The sequence below is a fragment of the Medicago sativa genome, chromosome 7 (genome assembly GCF_051527215.1).
Source record: "Medicago sativa cultivar Bolivia chromosome 7, Bolivia_mono, whole genome shotgun sequence".
Taxonomy (NCBI): Eukaryota; Viridiplantae; Streptophyta; class Magnoliopsida; order Fabales; family Fabaceae; genus Medicago; species Medicago sativa.
In genome coordinates this window covers 27,246,402-27,272,814 of record NC_140755.1, presented here as the reverse complement: position 1 = coordinate 27,272,814, position 26,413 = coordinate 27,246,402, and the positions used below count along the sequence as shown (strand labels likewise).

Genomic DNA, 26,413 nt, shown 5'->3' with positions numbered 1-26,413 from the left:
TTTAACGAACATTCATAACAGAAATACGTTCTTCAAACAAAAGTAGAAAATAGAAGAAAGGGTGGGCATACATTAATCACAACAAATTATCAAGGTTTAATGACCATTCAATAAGAAACAATGAATACAATGAATTTTATTACACAAAGAAGCTACTAATTAGAAGAGTATAAAGAAATATTATCTTCAATAACAACTGTAGAACTTAAGAGTTTTTAGATCTCTTTCTTTTTTTGTGGCAATACGTTTTTTTTGCTTGACTACATGGAATGATGGATCGATGGAAATTCCCTCAGCATGATCATCTCTAACATACAAATCATCATCTATAGTAGGACCAGTTTCAGGTGATCGTGGATTTGCTAAGAAAGGATCATCCTCAACGTCCTCATCATCTTGATTTGTATTGTTATCATCTCTAACTTTGTTGGTCAAAAGTACCATGGACCATTTTACATTAGCGGGATCAGTGACATAGAACACTTGTTTAGCTTGTGATGCTAAAATGAAAGGCTCATCTTCGTACCCCACTCTATTAAGATCCACCATCAAAAAATCAGGCTCATCATTCCGAACACCATTTTTATTATCAACCCACGTACACCCAAGTACAGGAACTCGAAACATTGTGTAATCAAACTCCTGAATGCACTTGATAACCCCAAAATATGATAGATTTGTGTATGCTGGGATTGTCTCCTCGGCACTTGAGATGTGCATCGATTCAGCTACTAGGGTGACACCACTATTTTGCATAGTGCTTTTATCATCTTGTTCTTTGGTATAAAATGTGTAGCCGTTAATTGCATATCTAGTGTAAGAATAGGCATGTGAATTTGGACCACGTGATAAGAATGTCAATCGTTCTGAAATTTGAAATTCTAGCGTACTTGTTTTATTAGGTTCTGTCAGATGTTTAAACGTTCGCGATGTTCCGATTAATGTTTCAACATCATGCGATAAACAGAAAATAAAGCAAGAAAATAAAGTGCAGAAAAATAAAGAACACAGGAAGTTTGTTGACCCAGTTCAGCACAACACGCTTACATCTGGGGGCTACCAAGCCAGGAAGGAAATTCACTAGTGTAGTCCTTATTCAATAGCTCTCAGCAAACTCCTCGTTTACACTATATGACCTAGGACCTACCCGTCTAGACTTCAACCTAGGAACTCCTAGATCTGAGATCCCATCTCACTATCCTAATGGTCAGTCACTGCCCCAGTGACCTATCAGACCTCAAACACAATAAAAAGTAGAAGTTACCTTCCAACACAAACAACCAAACCTTGTTTCACAACTTCGGTTTGATGCACAAGAGTATCAATACTCACAAAACTAGTCCTAAACAAGTATCTAAACACGACACTAGCAAGAACACAGTAAAGATCCTAAACCTGCATCACAATCGATACATGAGTTGAATACATGAAGACTCAAACCCTAAAAATCTAAACTTTTTAGCGTGACGGCTTGAATGAGCAATTATGTCTTCAAGTCTTCCTTTTATACTGAAGCAGCTTGGGCTAAATAATCATTGGGCTTCAGTAAACTTGCAGATCGGTTCAGCAAACCTGCAAAACAGAATCAGATACAAATCTGGAAAGTCCTAATATGTCGGAACCTATATTAAAACATTCCAAATCGTAACAAATATTTCCTAAAATAAAATGTCTATTTTAGTAATATTCCACAGCTGATTCTAATAAGATATGCGCGTTACTTGGTCAGTAAGTAAAGGAAATATGGTTTCCTTAATGGATAAACTACGCGCGTACAGATAAGGCAGAACCCAGGCACACTGAACCATGCCAGGATGTTGGAACATTGTATCCAACATCTTACAGAGATGCCTAACCACATGCTGGAACATTGGTTCCAACTTACAGAATAAGGATATTTGTTTTAGCAATAATGCAGCCAATACAAATACCCAACAATCTCCCCCTTTGGCAAATTTTTGCCTAAAACAAATTAAGCCCAATTCTTATGAAACTGAGGGATACATTAAAATACCATTCCTCCAAAAGCATGAGCACACACCTATGAAGAAACAGCTAGCACACAAAATCCAAAGAGACACCATAGATACACTTCCTCAAGTCATCACGAACACAAATTCAAGAAGAAGAAGTAGCAGATAGTATCACTCTAGAAGAAAAACAAAGTGTGCATACATAGAATACCTCACAGATCTTCAATCACAGCTTAAGCTGGCAGAGGTATTACACTGGATCAGAGACATGCAGCAGCGGATCAGATCAGTAGCATAGTCTCAAGAGCTAAGGAAAAATAAATTCCTGAGCTACACCTAGGGAACCTAAGTTCTTGTACAGACGATGAAGAGAGAACCAATTTCTCTCAAGAGCAGTGGAAAAATAAATTCCAAAGCTACAGTCAAGGAAGATAACCTCCAACACAGAAGTGGAGAGAAGCAAGATCTCTCAAGAGCAGAGGAAAAACAAGTTCCAATGCTACAGACATAGGATGTTCCAACATCTTTTAGCACATCAGACAGGAGAACCTGCCACACATAGAGGCAAGGGAAAAATAAATTTCCCATACCTACAGAGTACTGTCACCCACCAACCATAGAAGCACAGAAACCTAAATTCCTATACTTACATGTGACAGACTAGGATGTCTTTAGATACCTATCACCAACAGCAACAGAAATCAGGAAACACAAGTTCCCAAACTTACAAGTGATAGATGCAGATGCTTAAACCTTTGACTCAACATCCTTCAACCAGCTTGGACTTAGCACAAGCACACATAGAAGTATCACTCCCCCTGAATATAATATCTCATGAGTGACTACTTACAGGAATATTCCAATACTCCCCCTGAATACATGCATACTGAAAATCTGAACAGATAAACTCCTAATGCATAGACATAAAAGATTCAGGATCTGGACACATATATTCAAGGAATATTCACAAACTAGCAACTTTATCAGCAGATACATGCTAGTAGACCTATCAAAGGTCACACACATCAACTTTGACTTTAAGAAGTCATTCAGACAGATTCCATAATATAAGACAGTAGTAGGGAACCTGTACATTAAGAATCCTAAGAAAAATAAACTCTCAGGATTACACCAAGATGTTGCAGCTTGAGTGCCAACATCTCCACAGAGTCTCAAAGACATGTTCCAACCTAGGATAAAGCATTTGCAGGGAACATGTACAACATCTGAGAAAGCCAGAGTTCTCAGAAGCATAGAGATGTTCTAGCACAAGTGCTAACATCTACATCCGTCTTCATAGACATGTTCCAACATATCAGAGGATGTCAGCATGGAACATGTACAAACAAAATAACTGAGAACAGATTCTCACATCATCAAGATGTTGCAACATGAGGGTCAACATCTACACACAAGCCTGAAATAGTTGCAAAAAGCAACAACATAGAACATGAAGATAACATCCAGGCATACACAAATAGGCATATTATAGATACATGCAGAGCACATATACAGAAGGGAGTATAGGCGAGAAAACATCAATTTTTCTCCCCCTTTTTAGCCATAAAATATGCCAAACAAAAAAAAAATGTTCAGAGCATCAGGAGCACATCATTGTTTGTATACTCCATATTACAAAGACGTGCAAAAGTAGAATTTGGTCATCACGCCTCACACAGCAGATGATTAGGCTTCATCATGTAGGCAAATTCCTAACTTGCCTCTTAGGTGTTCAAACTGTTTAGCATCCAAAGCCTTAGTAAAGATATCTGCCAGTTGCTCCTCTGTGTCTACATGCTCAAGTGTCACAACCTTTTCTTCAACAAGATCTCTGATGAAATGATGTCGAATGTCAATGTGCTTGGTTCTGCTATGTTGAATAGGATTTTTTGAAATGTTGATTGCACTTAGGTTGTCACAGTATAAAGTCAGAACATCTTGCTCCACATTATACTCCTGCAGCATCTGCTTCATCCAAACAAGTTGAGAACAGCTACTTCCAGCTGCTATGTATTCAGCTTCAGCAGTGGATAAAGACACACAATTCTGTTTCTTACTGAACCAGGAAATCAGATTATTTCCTAGAAAGAAACATCCTCCAGAGGTACTTTTCCTGTCATCAGCACTTCCAGCCCAGTCAGCATCACAGTATCCTATCAGCTTAGTATTTTCACAGGATGAGTACAAAATTCCATAGTCACTGGTGCTATTGATGTACTTCAGAATTCTCTTCACCTGGGTAAGATGACTCATTTTTGGGTCAGCTTGATACCTTGCACACACACCTACAGCAAAGGTGGTGTCTGGCCTGCTTGCAGTAAGGTATAGTAAACTCCCAATCATGCTTCTGTACATGTTTTGATCAACGGATATGCCTCCTTCATCTTTTGTCAACTTCAAGTGAGTTGCAGCTGGAGTTCTTTTGTGACCACCGTTATCTAACCCAAATTTCTTCACAATGTTCTTGGCATACTTACTCTTAGAAATGAAGATTGTGTCCTCCATTTGTTTAACTTGAAGTCCAAGAAAATAGGTCAGTTCACCAACTAAGCTCATTTCAAATTCTGACTGCATCTGATGAATGAAATGTTGAACCATCTTGTTCGACATTCCACCAAAAATAATGTCATCAACATAAACCTGTGCAATCATCAGTCTCCCATTGTCCTTCTTTACAAACAAAGTCTTGTCTGTACCTCCTTTCCTGTATCCTTGTCCTACAAGAAATTGAGTGAGTCTTTCATACCAGGCCCTAGGTGTCTGCTTCAATCCATACAGAGCTTTCTTCAATCTGTACACATGATTGGGAAAGCTAGGATCAATAAATCCTTTGGGTTGCTCAACATAGACTTCCTCATTTAAGTACCCATTCACAAAGGCACTCTTAACATCCATCTGAAACAGCTTAAATTTGAGAATACAAGATACACCTAGCAGTAATCTTATAGACTCCAATCTAGCAACATGAGCAAATGTTTCATCAAAATCCAGACCTTCTATCTGGGTGTAGCCTTGAGCTACTAGTCTTGCCTTGTTTCTGGTCACAGTCCCATGTTCATCAGACTTGTTCTTGAAGATCCACTTGGTGCCTATCACATTTACACCTTCAGGTCTTGGAACTAAATCCCACACTTCATTTCTTTTGAACTGATTCAGTTCCTCTTGCATTGCTTCAATCCAGAACTCATATGTTAGAGCTTCTTTGACATTTTTTTGGCTCAATCTTGGACACAAAACAAGAGTTGGCAATCACTCCAACTGATCTTCTGGTAGTGACCCCTTCACCAGGATTCCCAATAACAAGTTCTAGTGGATGATTCTTCTGAACTCGTGTGGAAGGACCCTTCATAGTGGACATTTGATCTGGTTCAGTATCATTATTTTCATCTTTCTCTGGTTCAGGCTCAACCACTTGAGTAGGTGCATTTGTTTCTCCAGTAGGTGTTGCAACATCATCATCAACATCAGGAACCCTCTCTTTAGGCACATCATCAATCACTACATTGATTGATTCCATCACAGTTTTAGTTTTTGAATTGTAAACCCTGTAGGCTCTGCTGTTAGTAGAGTACCCCAGAAAAATTCCTTCATCACTCTTAGGGTCTATTTTCCTTCTATAATCTCTATCAGACAAAATATAGCATTTACTGCCAAACACATGAAAATATTTAACAGTAGGTTTCCTTCCCTTCCAAAGCTCATAGAGAGTTGTTGTGGTACCAGTTCTTAGTGTCACCCTGTTGTGAATGTGGCAAGCTGTGTTCATAGCTTCAGCCCAGAAACGATAAGGTAGGTGCTTAGCATGAAGCATGACTCTTGCTGATTCTTGGAGAGTCCTATTCTTTCTTTCCACCACACCATTTTGCTGAGGAGTTATAGGTGATGAAAATTCATGTTTAATGCCTTCTTCAGCACAGAATTCACTGAACCTAGAGTTCTCAAATTCAGTTCCATGATCACTCCTGATTCTAATAATACCACACCCCTTTTCTCTTTGCAGTTGTGTACATAACTCCTTAAACATATCAACGGTATCTGATTTTTCTCTAATAAAGTTTACCCAAGTGAATCTAGAAAAATCATCTACAACTACAAGAACATACCTCTTCCCACCAATGCTTTCAACTTGCATAGGTCCCATCAAGTCCATGTGCAGAAGTTCAAGAACTTGAGAGGTTGCTTGATGTTCTAACCTTGGATGAGACATCCTCGTTTGTTTTCCAATCTGACATTCACCACATATGTTACCTTCAACTATCTTCAGATCTGGTAAACCTCTGATGGCTTCAGATGTCATGGCCTTCCTCATCCCTTTCAGATGCAAATGTCCCAACCTTTGATGCCACAGTTTGATCTCTTCCTCTTTGCTCAAGAGACATGTTGAGATGAAAGATTCTTCCTGAGATACCCATAAATAGCAATTGTCTTTGGATCTTGTACCTCTCATAAGAACTTCTCCTTTCTCATCTGAAATCTGACATTCTGGTTTGGTGAAGTTTACTCTCAGACCTAGATCACACAGCTGGCTAATGCTAATCAGGTTTGCAGTTAGTCCTCTGACTAGCAACACATCATCAAGTCTTGGTAACCCATGTTTTATTAGATTTCCAATTCCCACAATCTTTCCTTTAGCTCCATCACCAAATGTGACATAACTGGTTACATAAGGTCTCACATCCTCCAGATAAGTTTCAACACCAGTCATATGTCTTGAGCAGCCACTATCAAAATACCAATCTTCTTTAGATGATGCTCTCAAGGAAGTATGAGCAATCAGACCAGCCTTGGCATTTCTGTGATTCCACCCATTCCTGGATAAATTCTGCTGAGAATGCATGAACTCACCTTTCAGTTTGAAGCAGTAGGGTCTGATGTGTCCTCTTTCTCTACAGTGATCACAAACCCATATCTTTGATTTCTTCTTAGTGGGATGTTCCTCAGAATGTTGGAACACCGACTCAGCTGACTTCATCCCAGTCTGTTCATTAATCTGGTTCAGTTGTAGGTTCAATCTTGACAGTTCATCGTTGAGTTCTGAGATATGGGCCAGATTATCAAACCTTTCATCCTGCAGTTGTGCAATCTCCCTTGCTTGCTCTTCAAGTTTTTGAGTCAGTTCACTGTTTTTGTCCATTAGGTCATGATAGGATATAACAAGCTCTTCATAAGACATTTCTTCCTCACAAGACTCAGTGTCTGACATAATTCTACCAGCTAAGGCAGAGACATGATTGGCAGATTCAACTTTAACCTCATCATCTGAGTCATCCCCATCTGACCAAGACACAGCCAGACTTTTCTTCTGTTTTTTAAGAAAAGTGGCACACTCTGTTCTGATATGACCATATCCTTCACATTCATGACATTGTACCCCTTTGTATTGAGAGTCTGCTTCATCAGGTATTGTCATCTTCTCTTTACTTGATTGACTGTCAATGTTGGGTCGGATGTTCTGCCATATGGTCTGGATCTTCTGTCAAATCTTTTGAAGATCTTCTTAAACTGTCTCCCAAGTAGTGCCAGAGATTCTGCCATGTCTCCATCATCTTCAATGTCTACTAGTGCATCATCAGTATTCACACTAGAAGCAAAAGCAATACCTTTGCCCTTTTTGTCAGTTTTGCTGTTGACAATTATTTCAAAGTTTTGCAAAGACCCTATCAACTCATCAACCTTTAAACTAGATATGTCCTGAGCCTCCTCAATAGCAGTGACCTTCATGTCAAATCTCTTAGGTAGAGATCTGAGAATTTTCCTCACAAGCTTTTCTTCAGAGACTTTCTCTCCAAGAGACTCAAAAGAGTTTGCAATGTCTAGGACATTTAAATGATAATCCTGAATGCTCTCATCTTCTAACATTTTCAGATTCTCAAATTTAGTGGTAAGAAGTTGGATTTTAGCACTTTTTACCTTAGTTGTGCCTTCATGTGCAGTTTTGAGAATCGCCCAAGCATCCTTAGCCACAGTACATTGCTTGATTAATCTGAACATATTTTTGTCAACACCATTAAACAGAGCATTCAAAGCCTTTGAGTTTCCAAGAGCCAATTCATCTTCATCAACACTCCATTCTTCTTCTGGTTTCAACACATCAGTCCTGTTGCCATCAGCATCAAGTTGTACAGGATGTTCCCAACCTCTCAGAACTGCCTTCCATGTTTTGCTGTCAATGGATTTGAGAAAAGCACACATACGTGATTTCCAATAGTCATCGTTAGATCCATCCAACATAGGGGGCCTGTTTACAAATCCACCTTCCTTATCCATTGTGCTAGAATAAAACTCCCTGGAGCTCACCCTAAAACAGGCAGGGTGCCTGCTCTGATACCAATTGAAATTCTAGCGTACTTGTTTTATTAGGTTCTGTCAGATGTTTAAACGTTCGCGATGTTCCGATTAATGTTTCAACATCATGCGATAAACAGTAAATAAAGCAAGAAAATAAAGTGCAGAAAAATAAAGAACACAAGAAGTTTGTTGACCCAGTTCAGCACAACACACTTACATCTGGGGGCTACCAAGCCAGGAAGGAAATCCATTAGTGTAGTCCTTATTCAATAGCTCTCAGCAAACTCCTCGTTTACACTATATGACCTAGGACCTACACGTCCAGACTTCAACCTAGGAACTCCTTGATCTGAGATCCCATCTCACTATCCTAATGGTCAGTCACTGCCCTAGTGACCTATCAGACCTCAAACACAATAAAAAGTAGAAGTTACCTTCCAACACAAACAACCAAACCTTGTTTCACAACTTCGGTTTGATGCACAAGAGTATCAATACTCACAAAACTAGTCCTAAAAAAGTATCTAAACACGACACTAGCAAGAACACAGTAAAGATCCTAAACCTGCATCACAATCGATACATGAGTAGAGTACATGAAGACTCAAACCCTAAAAATCTAAACTTTTTAGCGTGACGGCTTGAATGAGCAATTAGGTCTTCAAGTCTTCCTTTTATACTGAAGCAGCTTGGGCTAAATAATCATTGGGCTTCAGTAAACTTGCAGATCGGTTCAGCAAACCTGCAAAATAGAATCAAATACAAATCTGGAAAGTCCTAATATGTCGGAACCTATATTAAAACATTCCAAATCGTAACAAATATTTCCTAAAGTAAAATGTCTATTTTAGTAAATATTCCACAACTGATTCTAATAAGATATGCGTGTTACTTGGTCAGTAAGTAAAGGAAATATGGTTTCCTTAATGGATAAACTACGCGCGTACAGATAAGGCAGAACCCAGGCACACTGAACCATGCCAGGATGTTGGAACATTATATCCAACATCTCACAGAGCTGCCTAACCACATGCTGGAACATTGGTTCCAAGTTACAGAACAAGGATATTTGTTTTAGCAATAATGCAGCCAATACAAATACCCAACAAAATTGAAGCAGGGTCTTCAGACAACTTCGAATAAATATGATTTTTAAACCATGTTACAAAATTTCGATTGTGTTCCCGTGCTATCCAATTTTCACTTCTATTTGGGTTCAAAGTATTCAGTACATCCTTGTGTTTTTTAACATATGGCTCAACCTCATCATCATTGTGCAAAATATACAATTGTACTTGCTCCAATTCAGTCTTCGATATCGTCATTAGTTTTTTTTCTTCAAGTAACCCTTTTCCAGTTATTCTTTCTGACATATGAGACGTATTAGGAAGTCCAATGGATTCAACGTTGGACAAATATTCAGTGTGAAATTCAATAGCTTCTTCAACGATGTACCGTTCAACAATACAACCCTCTGGCCGGCTTCTATTTTTCACATATCCTTTTAATATTTTCATATAATGCTCAGTAGGGTACATCCATCTCATATAAGCCGGTCCACACATTTGTGTCTCTTTCACTAGATGAATAGTTAGATGAACCATAATGTCAAAAAATGGGGGTGGGAAGTACATCTCAAGCTCACACAAAGTAACACTAATTTCTCTTTGCAATGTTTGTAAGCTCTCTGGATTGATCACTTTATTACAAATCGCCTGAAGAAAAAACAAAGTTTAGTGATTGCACTTCTAACGTTTTCAGGCAAAATGGAACGTATACCTATTGGTAACATGTGTTCCATCAAAACATGACAATCATGAGACTTCAAACCCCTTGTCTTGAGGTCTTTCATAGATACCAAATTACTAATGTTTGATGAGTACCCTTCTGGAACTTTAACTTCATGAAGAAACTGGCACAATACTTTTTTCTCCTTTCTTGATAAAGTATGAGCCGCAGGTGGTAAAAATGTGCGCTTTCCGTCTTTCACGGGTGCCAATTCAGTTCTAATTCCCATATCGATTAAGTCCAACCTCGCATTAATGCCATCCTTCGACTTTCCAAGTACATTTAGTAGCGTACCAATAATGCTATCAAATACGTTTTTTTCAATATGCATCACATCAAGGAAATGTCTTACATACAATGACTTCCAATATGGGAGTTCAAAGAAAATTGACTTCTTCTTCAACCCGCTTTTAACAAGATCTTTTGCAAAAGGTTTGCCAAATTTATTGCTCATATCCTTCACCTTTTCAAATAGTTGATCACCCGCAATGCAACTGTAGCTACACCTTTTTCTGGTTTTCCATTGAATGCTTTTCTCCACCCACGGTAGCGATGATTAGAAGGCAAGAATCTATGATGACCGAGAAAGATATTCTTCTGACAATTTTCCAACCGCAGCGTATCAGTTTCCTCTTCACAAATAGGACACGCTTTCTGACCTTTAACACTATATCCTGATAGTTTTCCATATGTTGGGAAATCATTAATGGTGCCAAACAACATCGCCCTCAAATTGAAGTTTTCTTTCTTATATCCATCATAAACCTCCATTCATGTCTCCCACAAATGCTTCAAATCATCAATTAAAGGTGCCAAGTACACGTCTATATCATTCCCTTGTTGATTGCGCCCAGAATATAACATAGACAACATCATGAACTTACGCTTCATACATAGCCATGGAGGCAAGTTATAAATCACCAAAATCACAGGCCATACGGTGTTTGGGATACTTTGAAAACCATGTGGGTTCATTCCATCAGTAGACAGTGCCAAGCGTAGATTTCTTGCTTCTTTCCCAAAATAAGGATAATCATAATCAATTTTAGCCCACTATGGCGAATCTGCAGGGTGTCGAAACTTCCCATCTCTAATTCTATCATATTTGTGCCATGTCAAATGTTTTGCATCAACTTCACTACTAAACATGCGCCTGAATCTCGGTATTATAGGAAGATACCATACGACTTTCGCAAGAATAAATTGTTTCTTATATCGAGAGACATTACATTTAGGACACTCATTTAACGATGCGTATTCAATTCGAAACAAAATGCAATCGTTAGGACAAGCGTGTATCTTTTCATAACTCATGCCAATCGAGCACATCATTTTTTTTGCTTCGTAGTTTCTACTGGGAAGAACATTATCCTTTGGCAACATATATATCAGAAGGGTTAACAATTCTGTGAAGCTTTTATCAGACCATCCATTTCTCGCTTTTATATTGTACAACTTCAATACTGCAGACATTCTTGTGAATTTACTGTAACCATGATATAACAGTTTCTCTGAATCACTAACCAATCTCTCAAACATTTTAGGACAATCCCGAAGATCTTCTTCAACTACATCTAGCATTTCGTCAACTCGATCATAGTCAAATGTATTTGTGTCAAATTCATTTGATTCAGATGTCTAATTATTCCCCAAATCAACGTTATTGTTACTCATCTCACCATGCATTGTCCAACATGTGTAGCTTCGATCAATTCCTTTCCCTAGTAAATGATTTCGCAACACATCCACATTACCCCTTTTTCCATAACGACAACCTAAGCAAGGACATATGATTCGATTGGGTCTGTGGCATGTTTCACAACAAACTTAACAAACTCCTTTACTCCACTTTCATATTCCTTTGAAAATCGGTTGGTAAACATCCATTTTTTATCCATTGTTTCTTAAAGTTAATTTAAGAAACAATTGATTTTTCAATCTACAAAAGGGTTACAAAACTATTACGCCTACAGTATCAACATCTTCTACCATATATATATATATAACAACACATGAATATATTCTACACGTTGTCACAATTCATGTAATTAACTAAAATAATGAAAGCACAACACTAAAACCATATACAATTCAAACTTGTTAATTTTTGAACCGTCATAATATTCCTTAAGGCTTGGAAGCCCTCCAGGGAGGCTCTAAGACCTCCAGAAGGGCTCGGGCGCCCTCCAGAAGGGCTTCTGAGACCCTGGCGCGCTTGCCTTGAGGCACCGCCCTTCTAGGCTTCTGGAAGCCTCTAGAAACCGCCTAAAGTACACGAATACCCCTGTTGCTTGGGAACCAAGCAACAGAAACCCAAGCCCATAGCAGGCTATAAATACCATTCTTGAGAGCATTCTTACGACATCTAATCATCAGTCTAAACCCTAGCATACGATTCTTAACCCCAGAATCCCTTACCGTACTTTTTCGCAAGTACATTTGGCGCCGACTGTGGGGATGTCTTCCTACAAGGGAACGACTCCTTTCTAGGGGAGTACATTGCATAGATTGTTGTGTTCATTGTGAGGGATCCTTTGAGAATGATTGGCACGTTTTCTTCGAATGTCGTAAGGTGGAGGCAATATGGGTTGAAGCGGGGTTGTGGACTTACACGCCAAAATACATCGCACCGGCTTTGAACGTCACTCCATGGGCAACAGCGTCCAAATGGCGTGCACAAGCTGAGAACCACATCGCCAGGCTTTTTGTTACTCCAGATCACTTCGCCTTGTCCCAAGACTCGTGCTTGGGGGGCTGCAAGGATCACCGATACATCATATATGCACCCTTAAGGGCTATTAAAGCAGGTTGGAAACACCCTAGAGGGGTGCCCTGAGCTCAGGCCACACACGTATCCTTAGGAGCTTCCCAGAGCACTTCTCGATCGCCGTAGGGAGTTCCTCCTAAATATTTACCCAACATAACTAATCATTTTAGTCATCACTTCGCCTTGTCCCAAGACTCGTGCTTGGGGGGCTGTAAACCGTCATAATATTCCTAAAGGCTTAAAAGCCCTACAGGGAGGCTCTAAGACCTCTAGAAGGGCTCGGGCGCCCTCCAGAAGGGCTCCTGAGACCCTGGCGCGCTTGCCTTGAGGCACCGCCCTTCTAGGCTTCTGGAAGCCTCTAGAAACCGCTTAAAGTACATGAATACCCCTGTTGCTTGGGAACCAAGCAACAGAAACCCAAGCCCATAGCAGGCTATAAATACCATTCTTGAGAGCATTCTCAAGGCATCTAATCATCAGTCTAAACCCTAGCATACGATTCTTAACCCTAGAATCCTTTATCGTACTTTTTCGCAAGTACAATTTTAATTTTTTATCAATCAGAAAATAGAACAGAATACAGCGCAAATTCCTCTCAAATTCGATAACTTTCAAATAAGAATCTCAAGTCTAAGCAACATGGCACATAACAACCAAGGTCGGATTAAACAAGTACTTCAGAAAAAAGTAATTTCTACCTAGCATTGTGACATGAAACAACATCTATTAAACAAGTAATTCTATAACATAAAAAATTATTACAAAAATTTATAAATTCAGAAGCTGTGACAAAAATGAATAAAAACTCATAACAAAAAGAGAGAAATTACATGAGAAATTACAAAAAGAGAGAGATACCTGGAGAAATTACAGGAGAAAGAGAAAGAGCAGTCAGGGAGAGAGTTGTGAGGGAGAGAGCCGTGAGAGAGAGAGAGAGAGAGCTGTGAGGGAGAGAGCTGTGAAAGAGTACCTACAGAGAGGTTGATGTTAGAGGAGTGAGAGTCAAACTAAGTCGAGTTACAAGATATAAATATGAATTAACAGGGTGACACAGTACTTATTAAATTATGTAAGGAAAACATAACCATCCAAATATATTAACTAAAACAACAAATTCAAAAAATCAAATGCAGAAAGAAAAAAAAAACATTCATCTTCAACGCATAAGTCAACAAAATTCGTACATAGAGATAGCAACAATTTATTATTCTAAATAATTGAGGCAATAATTAAAATTTTAAACTTTAAAGTCCATACATGGGGTATGCAGATATTGTGACACAAATATCACAGATCTGAAATTCAACTTAGTAAATCATAATGGGGTATGCAAATACTGTGATACAAACAATGGTCATAAATAACAAATGTTTTTGAGGTTATATTTCAAAAATACAAAAAAAAAAAAAAAAACTTCAATTTAAGTAACACAAAAATGACATAAGGAACAACAGAATATAACACAACTCCTAAGTCACCTTAGTTACCTCTAGGACCCTTCTAAACTCCATTTTATCTTTCATTTTTTAACAGTTATCAATCACAACACAGCTGTAGTTTTCTTATCGACAACTTGTTAAAGTGTGGATGAGTTTTCTTATTGACAGCATGTTAAAGTGTGGATGAGTTAAATGAGTCATTAACTAAGGGTTGCCAACAAAATTCAATTCAGACAAAATGTTCAAATAACAAGAAAAGTATCTTGAACAAGACTTTTTTTAGTATTTGTTCTATGAAATGAGATATTTAAACTGACAGAGGATGTTTGTTATCTATATTATTAATAACCAGGTAGCTAACTCACTATGTATATGGTGTCCTGTTATGAACTACTAAAGGTATGTGTGTAAAAGTTTCATGTTGTATTTAGATTTAGAAGTAGTTGAATAAGTTGTCCTTAAAATCAATATATTTAAAATCTCTCCATATACTAGTCAATGCCTTTAATAATACCTTAACTTGATCTTAGTCAACACAATTAAGTAAATCTAAATACTGCCAACAGTACAAATTTAGAAAGCAAGAACAATAAATCAGGACTAGTAGATGATGAACAGTCTCAAAAGCAGCACAATACCAACCACCCCATAGAAATTAATGTAATCAAAACACCATTCAACTCCAAAAAACCAGCACAGCTAGAAACTATGCAAGTACAGACACGAATATCGTACAGAACATTGACATGTCGAACCACTCGAACCGCGACAAACTTTAGGACTCATATGCCATTGACATGTTGCTATTAGGACTCATGGTTTTTTTCCTAACATGATTGCATCATAAGCTTAACTTATCTCAACCCCAATTAATTTTTTTAATATGCCTATTAGTGTTTAGGGTTAGTTCCAACTCAACTCACCCCACTTGGCGTTCCAAAACACCATCAACACTATATAAACCCCCATTACCTCTAAATCATCGTCACAACCACCCTTCTTCTCTTAATTAAGCTCTAATAACAACTTAGCTAGTACAAGAGTAATTTAATTAAGATGACTTCCAAAACTTGTTCCTCCCTTGCTATTTTCCTCACAATCAACCTCCTCTTTTTTTCACTTGTTTCAGCTTGTGGTTTCTATTACCCTACTCCAAACCCAACCCCAAAACCAAAGCCAAGGCCAAACCCAAACCCTAACCCAACCCCTTCAAGTGGCACATGCCCACGTGATGCTCTCATGCTTGGTGTATGTGCCAAGGGTTGTTGAATTTAAACCACCAGTACCTTCATTCTTCAATTGGCTTTTGCCAAATTCATATAGCAACTTTTCCCTTTTTCAATTGTACTGTTAAATTGCAAAAATTAAGTACAATTACTTATCAATTTTCCAATTATTCATTGTTTTGTTCTTATGATTGTCTCAAAACATAACAACATCCTTTCAAAAAAAATGTGCCAATTGACACGTCTAGTGTTCACTATTGTATGCTTAAAAATTAGGAACATAATCTTGTTGGCTTCAGCTACTACTAAACGGCATTAAAATGCAACTAACAACAACATCACAAACACAAATTGAAAACTAGAAAAAGAGAGATACCTGAAGAAGAAATTACAGGAAAAAGAGAGAGAAAGCTAACTCCGGTGGTCGATAACGAACTCCGGCGACGTTTTCCGGTGAGTTGAGTTCAATGCTTCAACCCAATTAGTACGTTTTCCGGCCGGCGAGGTAGAGAGAGTTGTGAGGGAGAGAGTGATGGAAGGGGATTAAGGCAAGCGATTTTTGGAAAAAGGGAGTTGATTTATGGAACGTGAAAACGTGAGGAACGTGAAAAAGCTGTGTGAGAACTTGAAGCCAATTTTTTTTTTCGACGATATGATTTATGGAAAAGTAGGATTTAGTGGGACCATGACATTTGATTTGTTTTTTTAGTTTGAATTTGTTTTTAGGGAAAAAGTTTGGATTTGTTTTTTTTGAAAACTTTGGATTTAGTTTGTTATATAATATATATATGTATATGATAAAGGAATTAAAAAAAGGTTTGTACCAAAATAAAAATAAAAAAAAGGTGTGCTTTGTTACTGCAATCCATTTTTCATAAAAATTCAAAAAATATTTGAAATATGCTATGCAGGGGATCGAACAGGGGACCTGTTAGTTAATGTACATTAAATCACTTTATAAAATGACGCTTTTTTTAACCTATAAGCGCTATCTTTCTCAAGCATACAGTAGCACTTTTTTTAACCTATAAGCGCTATTTAAGGTTGATTTTTATATAGCGCTTTTCATAAAAAGCGCCGTATACGATTAATCATGTTTTTTATTCAAATAACTATTATTTTTATTTAATCTATACTGACGCTTTCAATGCAAAGCGCTATATATACTTAAAATGATAGATAGCGCTTTTTCAAAAAAGCGCTAGCTAAGACCTCCGTGTTTTAATTTATAGTGCTTTAGTGTTAAAAGCGCTATTTATGAGGCGCTATATTTTCCCAATTTTGTAGTAGTGCTGACAGATCACTTAGATAAAAAAACACCTAATAACACTAAATAGTGCTAGACTGATGGACGAATTATAGTAGAAAGTATCAATCACAAATCCATATAGTAATATAAATAAGAGGGGTGCCTTCATATTTTATGCCAAATCTTCTCAACTAAATACTTTTGCCATTTATAATTAAAAAAATTATTGACAGTTCAGAATACTTGACCATTGATAGACCAAAATGATTGTCTGCGAATCTCATATTCAAATCTTTTGTTCAATTATTATTTTTAAATGAAATAGTATATATAAATAACATTGGATTGTATAATATAAATATTATTACATTATGAAGTCATGGTTATATGAATTGTAAATCATATGCTAATAACACATCACACTTTGTCCAAAAAGGTATATAACATTCAATAACTACTGATACTATTGAGCTTAAAAAAATTACAAATGCAAGTGTAATTAAAATTTTACTTAGTATTGATAACACCAATAAGGAACTACTTAGGACAATTCAAAGCGGCTTTTATGTGTTGAACAGTCTTACCAATAAGTCCATTAACAATTGGAACAAACTCCATGTTAGATGGTAAACTACTCACCATAATTTGCAATGCAACTGTTAACAATGATCCTCCAATGTTTGTGTTTGAGCTTGTTGATGCAACATCACCATTACCACTATTACCTCCTTGAATATTATTTTCATTTTGCTTTCAATCAGAAGTAATTGTGAATCCTGATGGTAGTAACTGAATGTATGAAGGATCTACCTCGCTCATTATTGATGAATCAACAGGACAAAACACTACAAGTGAACCTGATCGAGTCCACACAACTTTCTTGTAGTATTATGTTGTTTTGACTTGGTAATTCGTCGATTTGATTAATTTGATGATGTATACACATCATCATTGAAGGAGGTCTAGGCAAATGAAATAACAAAAATGTTGAAGGAAGAATAAAAAATGGATTAAAAGATATATTGGTCATCACACAGGACAAAACAACTATATGAAATGGATTGTTTATGAGAAGTTTGGTTTCAGGAAACCTATTTATAGATTTGATTTTCGCACACAATATTTTATGTTACATATGAACATATTTATTATAGTATTGACCATTCAAATCCTTTCAATTATTAAATTACTATATTATAAGGTTTTCAAATATCTTTATCCACCCGATACGAAATTAAAGGAAAAATCATAAACAGTGATTTAATAAATAATAGTACTAAAAACATATTTAAAGATTTGATATTTTTTTGAAGGATAAATATTTGATATTTTATAATTATAGTTTTGACCGAATATGATATTTATAAATAAAAAACATAATTGTGCATTAAATTAATATATTGTTTAACTTTCTAGAAGATTTTTACTTTAATTTTACTTTACTAGATAATTTTATATAAGTTAATATATCTAAATATTAAATAAACTATATTTAATAGCGGAAAGGCGGACACTTCCAGTCCCGTCTTTCTGCTCTTTTTACAATGCTAACGCGTGAGTATATTTTATTATGTTGTTTTGTAAAATTTTGATTATAAATTATTAAATTTTAAATATTAATGGAAATTATCCGTTCATCTTACATTATTCTTGGCGTGTTTTTCAGTCAATTTTAGTAGGTTTTACCAGCAGAACAAAGGAGTATTAGAACAATTGTCTATGATTTTGGGACACTTGTAATGTTTTCTATATTTGAGTATGTAATTCTATTCTTCTCGAAACATAGGAATTCTAGGATGTTTTTGATGTAATTCGCGAAGAAATCATACAAATCGGCAAAACAAGAACATTTGAAGATTAGTGAAGACCTTGAGAAGAACAAGAATGAAGATTCAAGAGGCCTCATAAGACTTTACAGAGGGATAAGTTTTGTTCCCAGGTCCAAGACATCTTATATGGAAGCAAACACCCAAAAGGATGGGAAAACTGAGATTTAGGGCCCAGAACGCACTCACATGCGCCTAGGGTATGAACCATGCGCCCAGGGCATGTCATGCGCCTTGGGCATGAGTTGTTTTCACACACTCATGCGCCTAGGTCATGTGCTGTGCGCCCTAAGCACTGTGTATTGCAGGGCAAAAATTGATTTTTCCTACTTTTTAGTGGGAAAAGCTCGATTTTTAGGCCCTACTTCAGTTGAAAACTCTCCTTATTAATACCGAATTACTCATTCATTATTTCTCGTTCAGAAGGAAGTAGTTAAAGAGGAAGGTGAACACTAGGAGTTTTCAGGAGGAGTTTCTCTCTTATCTCTCTAAGTTTTTCTAGGGTATGTTTTATTTCTTTTGTAAGTTATTTTTAGTTACCATGGGTAACTAAATATTTTTAAGCTAGGGTTCTAAGATGAACCTATATATATTTTTTGGATATATTTGTTAGTCTAGGCGAAAGGGCTCGGTGTTGGCTTCAATCACATTTTTTTCATTTCTCAAAATGCTAAACAAAATGTGCAAGACAATAGTGCAAATTCAACATCAATTTTTATGTGGTGGGGAGACATGAAAAAAAAATCTTGGGTGAAGTGAGAGGTGATTGGCAAACCAAACGAGCGGGGGGAAGAAGTGTTGAAGATCTGATATTGTGAAAAGTAGTGTTGACAATAATGCTTTGTGAAAAGAAGTGCTGAAGGCGAAATACAAGGGGAAATTGCCATTACCCCTCAAATATTTTTTCTAGAGATAAAATCAAATTTTCATCTCTTTGGTGCAAATATTTATTCGAACTATGGAAGCGGAGTGAAAATGCTCAAGATTGGTTTATGGAGTTTGAAAACAAAACTATTAACAATGGAGAATCAACATTTTTTTTGGCATGATATTTGGTTGGGTGGAAAACCTCTTTCACTTAAACTCCCAAGGTAATTCTCTTTATCCCTCCAAAGGAATAACAAGGCGAGTCAAATGGGGAGGTGAGTACATTATGAATGGTGTTAGGACCTTGGTTTGAGAAGGGAGTTATTTGGTAGGGAGGAACAAGAACTTTGAGAGTTGAAGAGTCTATTAGACAATAGTGGGGTTAAAAAAAGAAAATTATAGATTAATTTGGGATCTTCAAACTTCAAAAGTCTTTACGGTGAAATCTTTATATGAAATTTTGAGTGGTAATTTCCTTCCTCCCACAAAACTGAATGCGGCAAGCTGAAGGAGCCTTAGGGGAATTTGGACAAGAAAAGTTCAAGTTTTTTTTTGGTAATTGATTCTTGGAAGACTTCCTACTCGCAAAAACTTAAATAAAAGATGTATGTTGTTGGATGAAGTTAGTTCAAATTGTATATGGTGCCCAGGGAAAATAGAGGTGGAGGATCACTTGTTTTGTAGATGTGAAAAATTTGGGACTCCAATTTTAAGTGGATTAGAATAGGGTGATCCTACCTGAAAGTGTTGTCTCTTCTCAATTACTTTACATCCTCCCGTTGAGTAAAAAACACCAGAAATGTCTTATGTTTATTTGACATGCAACAATTTGAAAGATTTGGGAAGCACGGAATGATGTTATTTTCTTTTCAAAAAGCTTCAAGGTCGAAGAGATATTAGAAACTATCAAAGCGACCTATTGGAGGTGGTTTCTAGCTAGGAAAAAGGGGGCCTTTTATGTATTTTGAGTGGTTTTGAAACCCTCTACTTCTTTACCTTACTTTTTAATTTTAGGGGATTGTCGGTGGGTAGAATAACCCTTGTACTATTCCTAAGTTGTGGATTAAGTATTATTAGTACTTCCCTCCATAGAACAATAAATTTTGTTGTTACAAAAAATCATCATACAATACAACTTAAATATTTTAAATTTGATAAACAAATATAAGTTTAAAAAAAATAAAATAAAGTATCAACCAGAAATCCATACAGTAATATAAATAAGAGAGGTGCCTTCAGATTTTATGCCAAATCTTATGAACTAAATACTTTTGCCATTTAGTATAAGTATTGATAATACCAATAAGGAACTACATAGGACAATTCAAAGCAGCTTTTATGTGTTGGACAGTCTTACCAATAAGTCCATTAACAATTGGAACAGACTCCATGTTAGATGGTAAACTACTCACCATAATTTGAAATGCAACTGTTAACAATGATCCTCCAATGTTTGGGTTTGAGCTTGTTGATGCAACATCACCATTATCACTATTACCTCCTTGAATATTATTATCATTTTGCTTTCCATCAGAAGTAATTGCGAAACCTGATGGTAGTAATTGAATGTATGAAGGATCTACCTTGCTCATTATTGATGAATCAACAGGACAAGACACCACAAGTGAACCTGATGAGTCCACACAACTTTCTTGTAGTATCAACATGTTGTTGTTACTTGTGTTGAAACCCTATATTTGCAGATTAACAAAATACATTAGAAACAAAACCAAAATCCGACAAAAATTGTCTGTTTTTATGGGTTAAGTAGTCTAGTGGTTGGAGTTCACACATTTTAAATGTGAAGAAGTAGGATGTCCGGGATTCGAAACCTGATCCCTGCATATAATATGCAACGTCCCTAACAATTAAGCTAAACTCACGGGATCGACGGCATTTATCTGTTAGAGTTACTCTAAATGGTATAAGGTCCTAAATGGACCCTTTTAAGGAGATCAATCGATATTAGAAAAACTTTTTTTTGTTAGAGCTTCTCTAGAAACAAAAGCTCAAAAATATTTCAAATGAGAAGCTATTTTTAGTTGTTTCTATTGAAAATCATATTTTATTAAGGATTACTTTTTTTTTTTAATTTGATTTTTATTATGGTAGACAAATACAAAGTAGTTTATGCTTTTCTTAAAAATCTTTAAAAAAAATAAATCCCTAAAATTATTAAATTTCAATTTTTTTTTATAATGTATAAAAACGGGTCGCTAGTACATGTGGTTCTTACTTTTGTAGATAGAGAGACTATTTTTAGGATTTGAACTTGTGACCTCTAAGTTAGAGTTGAGCTGAAGAACGCCCTCAGGAATGGGAAACAAAAATGGATAAGTAAAAAAAAACAAATAAATGGAGGAAGCATGTCTTACCTTAAACACGGAAATGCAGTTACCTGGGCGCGAAACATTTGCTATATGAACAACCTCTTGAACATCATTACCATTGGAAAGTACATTCGACTAAACAACAACATTGAAAAATAATGTTAATAAGAAAACCTTTTAACTCTAAGGTATTTCATATAACATCAAATAAATATTAATCATACTATATCTTCGTTAGAATAACTCAATTGATAGATATAATACAATAAGCAGGGACCAAAGTTTGAACTCATAAATCCTCACTTATTCATATTAAGAGGTGAAATTCTGGCAACTAAAAAATATATATCCGCTTCACATTTTTCAAAGATAGCAAACGTTTAATTTTGTATACATATATATATATATATATATATATATATATATATATATATAATAATAATAATAATAATAATAATTGAGTCTGGAGGGAGTATTGATCAAGTATTCAACAAACCTGAGATCTTTTTCTTTCATCGTTCAAGAAATTGAACACAGTCTGTGGAGGGAGAGGTAGCCAAATGGTAGTAGATGCACTTAGCACCTCACTATTAGGCTGACTCTTCCTCACAGTAATCTCATTCAAAGTTGATATTGTGGTCCATCTATGACTAGCTGATGCATTTATACTTTCACAAAAATTAGTTACCATCCTTTGTGTTAGCTTCATCATGATCCTCTTTCCATCAGGTGATGGAATCACTGAAAAAATTCCAATAACCACACTTAGATAAAGACAAGAAAATTAAATATATGATCGAAATTCTTGCAATGTGTGTGTGAAACTTTATCTTGCGGTAAAATACCGACAAATGTAGCCACAATTGTGGTTACAAAGACCTCTAAAACATTTATATTGTGGCCGCAACTACAATTTAAAACTATAAATTATATCGCTACCTCCTTCGAGATGACCGGTAGAATGGCCAGAATCCATAGGATAAGCAAGCCTTTCACACATTCTTTGAAGTGTAGTGAGCCATTTTTCAGCTCCAAATGCAACTCCACTATAGATAACATTTCTATAGAGCATATGAACTGGGTTTATGTCTTCAACCTCAACATGTTCAATCCAAGTAACCTATAAATTAAAATATACAAGAGTGACTCAAAAATACTTCATATATATTAATGTAATAATAAATTGTGTCCAACAAAAATGAGATTTTATAGTGTTCAATTAAAAGTTAATTACCTTGGAATTGCCATTAGGCATGTTTTGGATGAAACAACCGGAAGGAAGACGATGGCCTCGAAATTTCGAAGCAAAATGTTTGTTACGAGGAAATTCATATGAAAGATCAACTATTGCCCATCCTTTCTCAAATTGTTTACAGTAACGTAGGAAGTAGAATTCTCTAATAGGAACAAGTGGTGAAAGCACTTGCAACTCTTCATACATCTAAAAAAAATTATTGAATGAAAATTAATTCAATGTGCAAGAGAAATTGGCATCCATGTTGAAAAATTAGAATCTAAGTGACATCGTATAGAAACACCATACAAAAATAAATCTAAAATAAGTGTTAGTCTAGTCGAACGACGAAAAAAAATTAATCGTACCAACTGCAAAGAACCACTAAGACCATCCTTCGTTCGAGAAGATATAACTTCAATAGTCTTTGCCATTGTCGCAATAGTTGGAAATAGCTCCATCCATTTGTTCTACAAAAATCAATCATTAAATTTGCTTAATTAAGTTAACTAAATTGAATTAGTGAATTCAAATCTAAAAAAACATTAAAGAATATGAAGTTCTTACAGGATCCATAAGCATTTCAACCAAAGTCAAGGCGTTCATGATAACATCACCAGAATTTCTAGAAGCTTCGATGCGAACATTGGGATTCTTTAACTGATTATTAACCCTAGGGAACATTGTTTCATAGGTTTCAAGGTTAAGAGTATCTCTTCCATCAGTGTTTGATTTTATCCATAAAGGCTCATTAGTTTCCATAAGCAAAATCAGCTCTTGCATTGCATTTTCAGCAATGCCTAACATGAGTGATTTTTCCTTATTAGAGAGACCAGCAGGTTGGTAAGGAACATTTGGCAATGTTGATGAACTTCCTGGTAAAAGGTGTGGCAGTGATTTTCCAGTGTATCCAGCTGCAATGCTAGATACTCTAACAAGCTACAAAAGTTCACAAATCACCATTTTAATTTACCACATAAATACAAAATACAACACATGTAAACATGGTTTTAAATTGCGATATGCACTACAAGCAACCACATTACAAAAGAATTTTAAAAAGTAAGGTCTCTGCAACGACATTGCAACTACAATTTCAACTACATCAAGAGCATTTTCCTATATTTTGCCACAATAGAAAGGTCTACATTGTAACCGCAATTTTAAACTAAGTTTAATTTTTTTTTGTTGTCCTATAAAATTAATTCACAATCTTTGAAGTTTAGTCCATACAAATATTTTTTGAATTTTAGCCCTTATTTTGCTTTTATAGAGACTTCGTAGTTGGTAGTATTATAAGATTTAAAAACATTTTTTTTTTCTGGTACAAAAGAGGACAAAAGCCCAAAAAGAAAACTACAAAATCTAAACTAACATTATAAGGCATGCAAGTGTCGGATATGTCATCAAAGAGAATATTGGGCATGTATGGACTAAACATATTTAACCATTAAAATTGTGCATGTATTAATTAAGAATGAATACACATAATTCTTTTGCATTAGTGGATATTGTACTAATGATTTACATACCTCTTCTTTGAGTCGAGCATTTTCAATTCTCAACTTTTGTTCATCACAAGTGCTGCAAATAACATTTTTAAGGGCTTGCCTCATAGCTATATTCTCAGATCTTATTTTATCATTCTCTTCTATGAGTATACGGTTATCATCTCTTTCTTGTTGTGTCTGTTTTGTTCAAACCAAAACCACAAAGAATCATTGTGAAATCACAAATAAATATGATAATCCCATGTCTAAAACACACACAAAGCCCTAATATAATTTAAAAAACACATAAATACCTTCATCTGAGTCCTTCTATTCTGAAACCAAAATTTGATCTTAGTAGGATCCATGGCTAATTCCTTGCCTAACTGCAACCTTTGTTTTTCATCAGGATATGAACATGTCTTAAACACCCTAAAAAATAAAATAAAAAAGTCGTATAAACTATTATATATTAAAAACTATTATATCATAGATTAATTACACACTAATAGAACGCAAACTGACAACAAGCTGCACCGTCAGGTCTTTTTGAATTGCAAACCCAATCTTCGTAAACACAGCATTCATGGACCTATGAGTCATGACATTGTTGTGCATGACCCTTTGAACTCTATATAGAAGCCAAAAGTGTCAAAAACAAATAGTATAAAAACATGTTGATTATTAGAACACGCTTTCTCATGTTTGGCATGTTTGCTTGACGCAACTTTTATGTCTGTAATACCGTAAAAGCCATGTCCCCTAATCCCACGAGTGGTAAAACCCGGTCAAATCCACACATACATGTTTCCTCGTACCCATCCGTATATCATAACATTGCATGCCTAAGTGTCGTATAAATAAATAAATAAATAAAGGGTGCAAAAATAATAGATTTTTAACACAGAGATAGAACTCTTACGCTTCAAGCCTTTGGATCTGATCAGCAGTGTGACGGTTGCAACGACGTTTCTTCCTCTTATGAGTATCAGAAGAAACACTTCCTTCACTGTGATGCTCCATAAGTCTCTTAGAAGAAACACTTCCTTCACTGTGATGCTCCATAAGTCTCTTTTTGATCAAAACTTTTTCACCTTCAACGAGTTCTGTTTATTTTATTTTTTTTTTGCTATTACGGCTACTATATATAGCTATTTGGCTATGGCTATATTTGGAGAAGCAAATGTTCAATAAATAAATACATTCTGGAACGTGCTCTCAAATTATATTTTATATATAATTTTTTTTATTTCGAAGAATAAGATCATATATCTATTTCTCACAAATAAAAAGATCATATATTTATATATAAAATATTCTTTCTAAAAAAAGTATTTGTATATAAAATATAATTTGTGTATGTTTATTTTATAAAAAAATATATTGTACATTGTTATATGATGTAAAATTATGCACACACACACCTGCATTTTCAAATAAAATATATAAAACAATTATTTTATAAAATATAAAAAAATTCTATATCCTTCATTACTATTGCAATTAGAGGGCGTGTCTGAAAATGCATTCGTTTCTTGTCTTCTAAATAATCCATATCGATCGATGCCAAACAAGCCACACACCTCATCTAAGCTTATTTGCCTTCACCTTATTGTTGGTTTAAGCCCTACAGTCCAATAGTTTATGTTAAACTTATGCAATGTATCATAACTTATTATTAAATAAAATAAGACATTCTGTATTATACTTGTTGTAAGATTAATAAAGTCTCTAGAATAGACAGTTCATGTAATGAAACATTAATTGAGACTTAATCGTGAGATTACATTAACCTAAAGAGCACTATTCTTAGAAGTATATCCGTAATCAAGCTTTAATATAAATTTGGGATAATAATAAAGCATAGAGACTATTATGTATGTAGACCGATGACCACATCTCATTGGTCATGAATATGAGATATTAAGTCTAAAAA

At 35.6% G+C, this 26,413-nt stretch overlaps 2 protein-coding genes and 1 pseudogene across 3 annotated transcripts; all 3 read right to left on the bottom strand.

Moving 5' to 3' along the window:
- Positions 1–186: 186 nt before the first annotated feature.
- Positions 187–9,910, bottom strand: LOC146905289 (uncharacterized). Its single transcript, XM_085728506.1, has 2 exons — positions 9,364–9,910; positions 187–866 (listed from the first exon to the last, which is right to left on the bottom strand). Exons 1-2 carry the CDS (start codon positions 9,893–9,895, stop codon positions 187–189), a joined length of 1,212 nt encoding a protein of 403 aa, XP_085584632.1. The 5' UTR covers positions 9,896–9,910.
- On the bottom strand, positions 3,470–8,240 carry LOC146905290 (uncharacterized; annotated as a pseudogene). The gene has a single exon (XR_015019000.1). The product of XR_015019000.1 is annotated as an uncharacterized LOC146905290 (transcript).
- Positions 9,911–17,267: 7,357 nt separating the features above from the next.
- Positions 17,268–25,542, bottom strand: LOC146905288 (homeobox-leucine zipper protein HDG11-like). The gene is made up of 11 exons (XM_085728505.1): positions 25,400–25,542; positions 24,792–24,909; positions 24,520–24,675; positions 23,555–23,926; positions 23,356–23,457; positions 22,988–23,194; positions 22,693–22,873; positions 22,250–22,494; positions 21,799–21,888; positions 20,907–21,114; positions 17,268–17,455 (listed from the first exon to the last, which is right to left on the bottom strand). The coding sequence occupies exons 1-11, from the start codon at positions 25,540–25,542 to the stop codon at positions 17,268–17,270; spliced, it is 2,010 nt and encodes a 669-aa protein (XP_085584631.1).
- Between the last annotated feature and the right edge of the window lie 871 nt (positions 25,543–26,413).

Excerpts from the sequence above, each read along its gene's own strand:
- LOC146905289 (XM_085728506.1), bottom strand. The coding sequence starts at position 9,895 with ATGTACTTCCCACCCCCATTTTTTGACATTATGGTTCATCTAACTATT. Across the intron at positions 867-9,363 it reads CCCTGCTTCAATTTTGTTGG|AACGATTGACATTCTTATCA; the intron begins GTATTTGTATTG and ends TTCAAATTTCAG.
- LOC146905288 (XM_085728505.1), bottom strand. The coding sequence starts at position 25,542 with ATGGAGCATCACAGTGAAGGAAGTGTTTCTTCTAAGAGACTTATGGAG. Across the intron at positions 21,889-22,249 it reads ATGAAAGAAAAAGATCTCAG|TCGAATGTACTTTCCAATGG; the intron begins GTTTGTTGAATA and ends GTTGTTGTTTAG. Across the intron at positions 17,456-20,906 it reads AGGAGGTAATAGTGATAATG|GTAATAGTGGTAATGGTGAT; the intron begins GTGATGTTGCAT and ends ATATTCAAGGAG.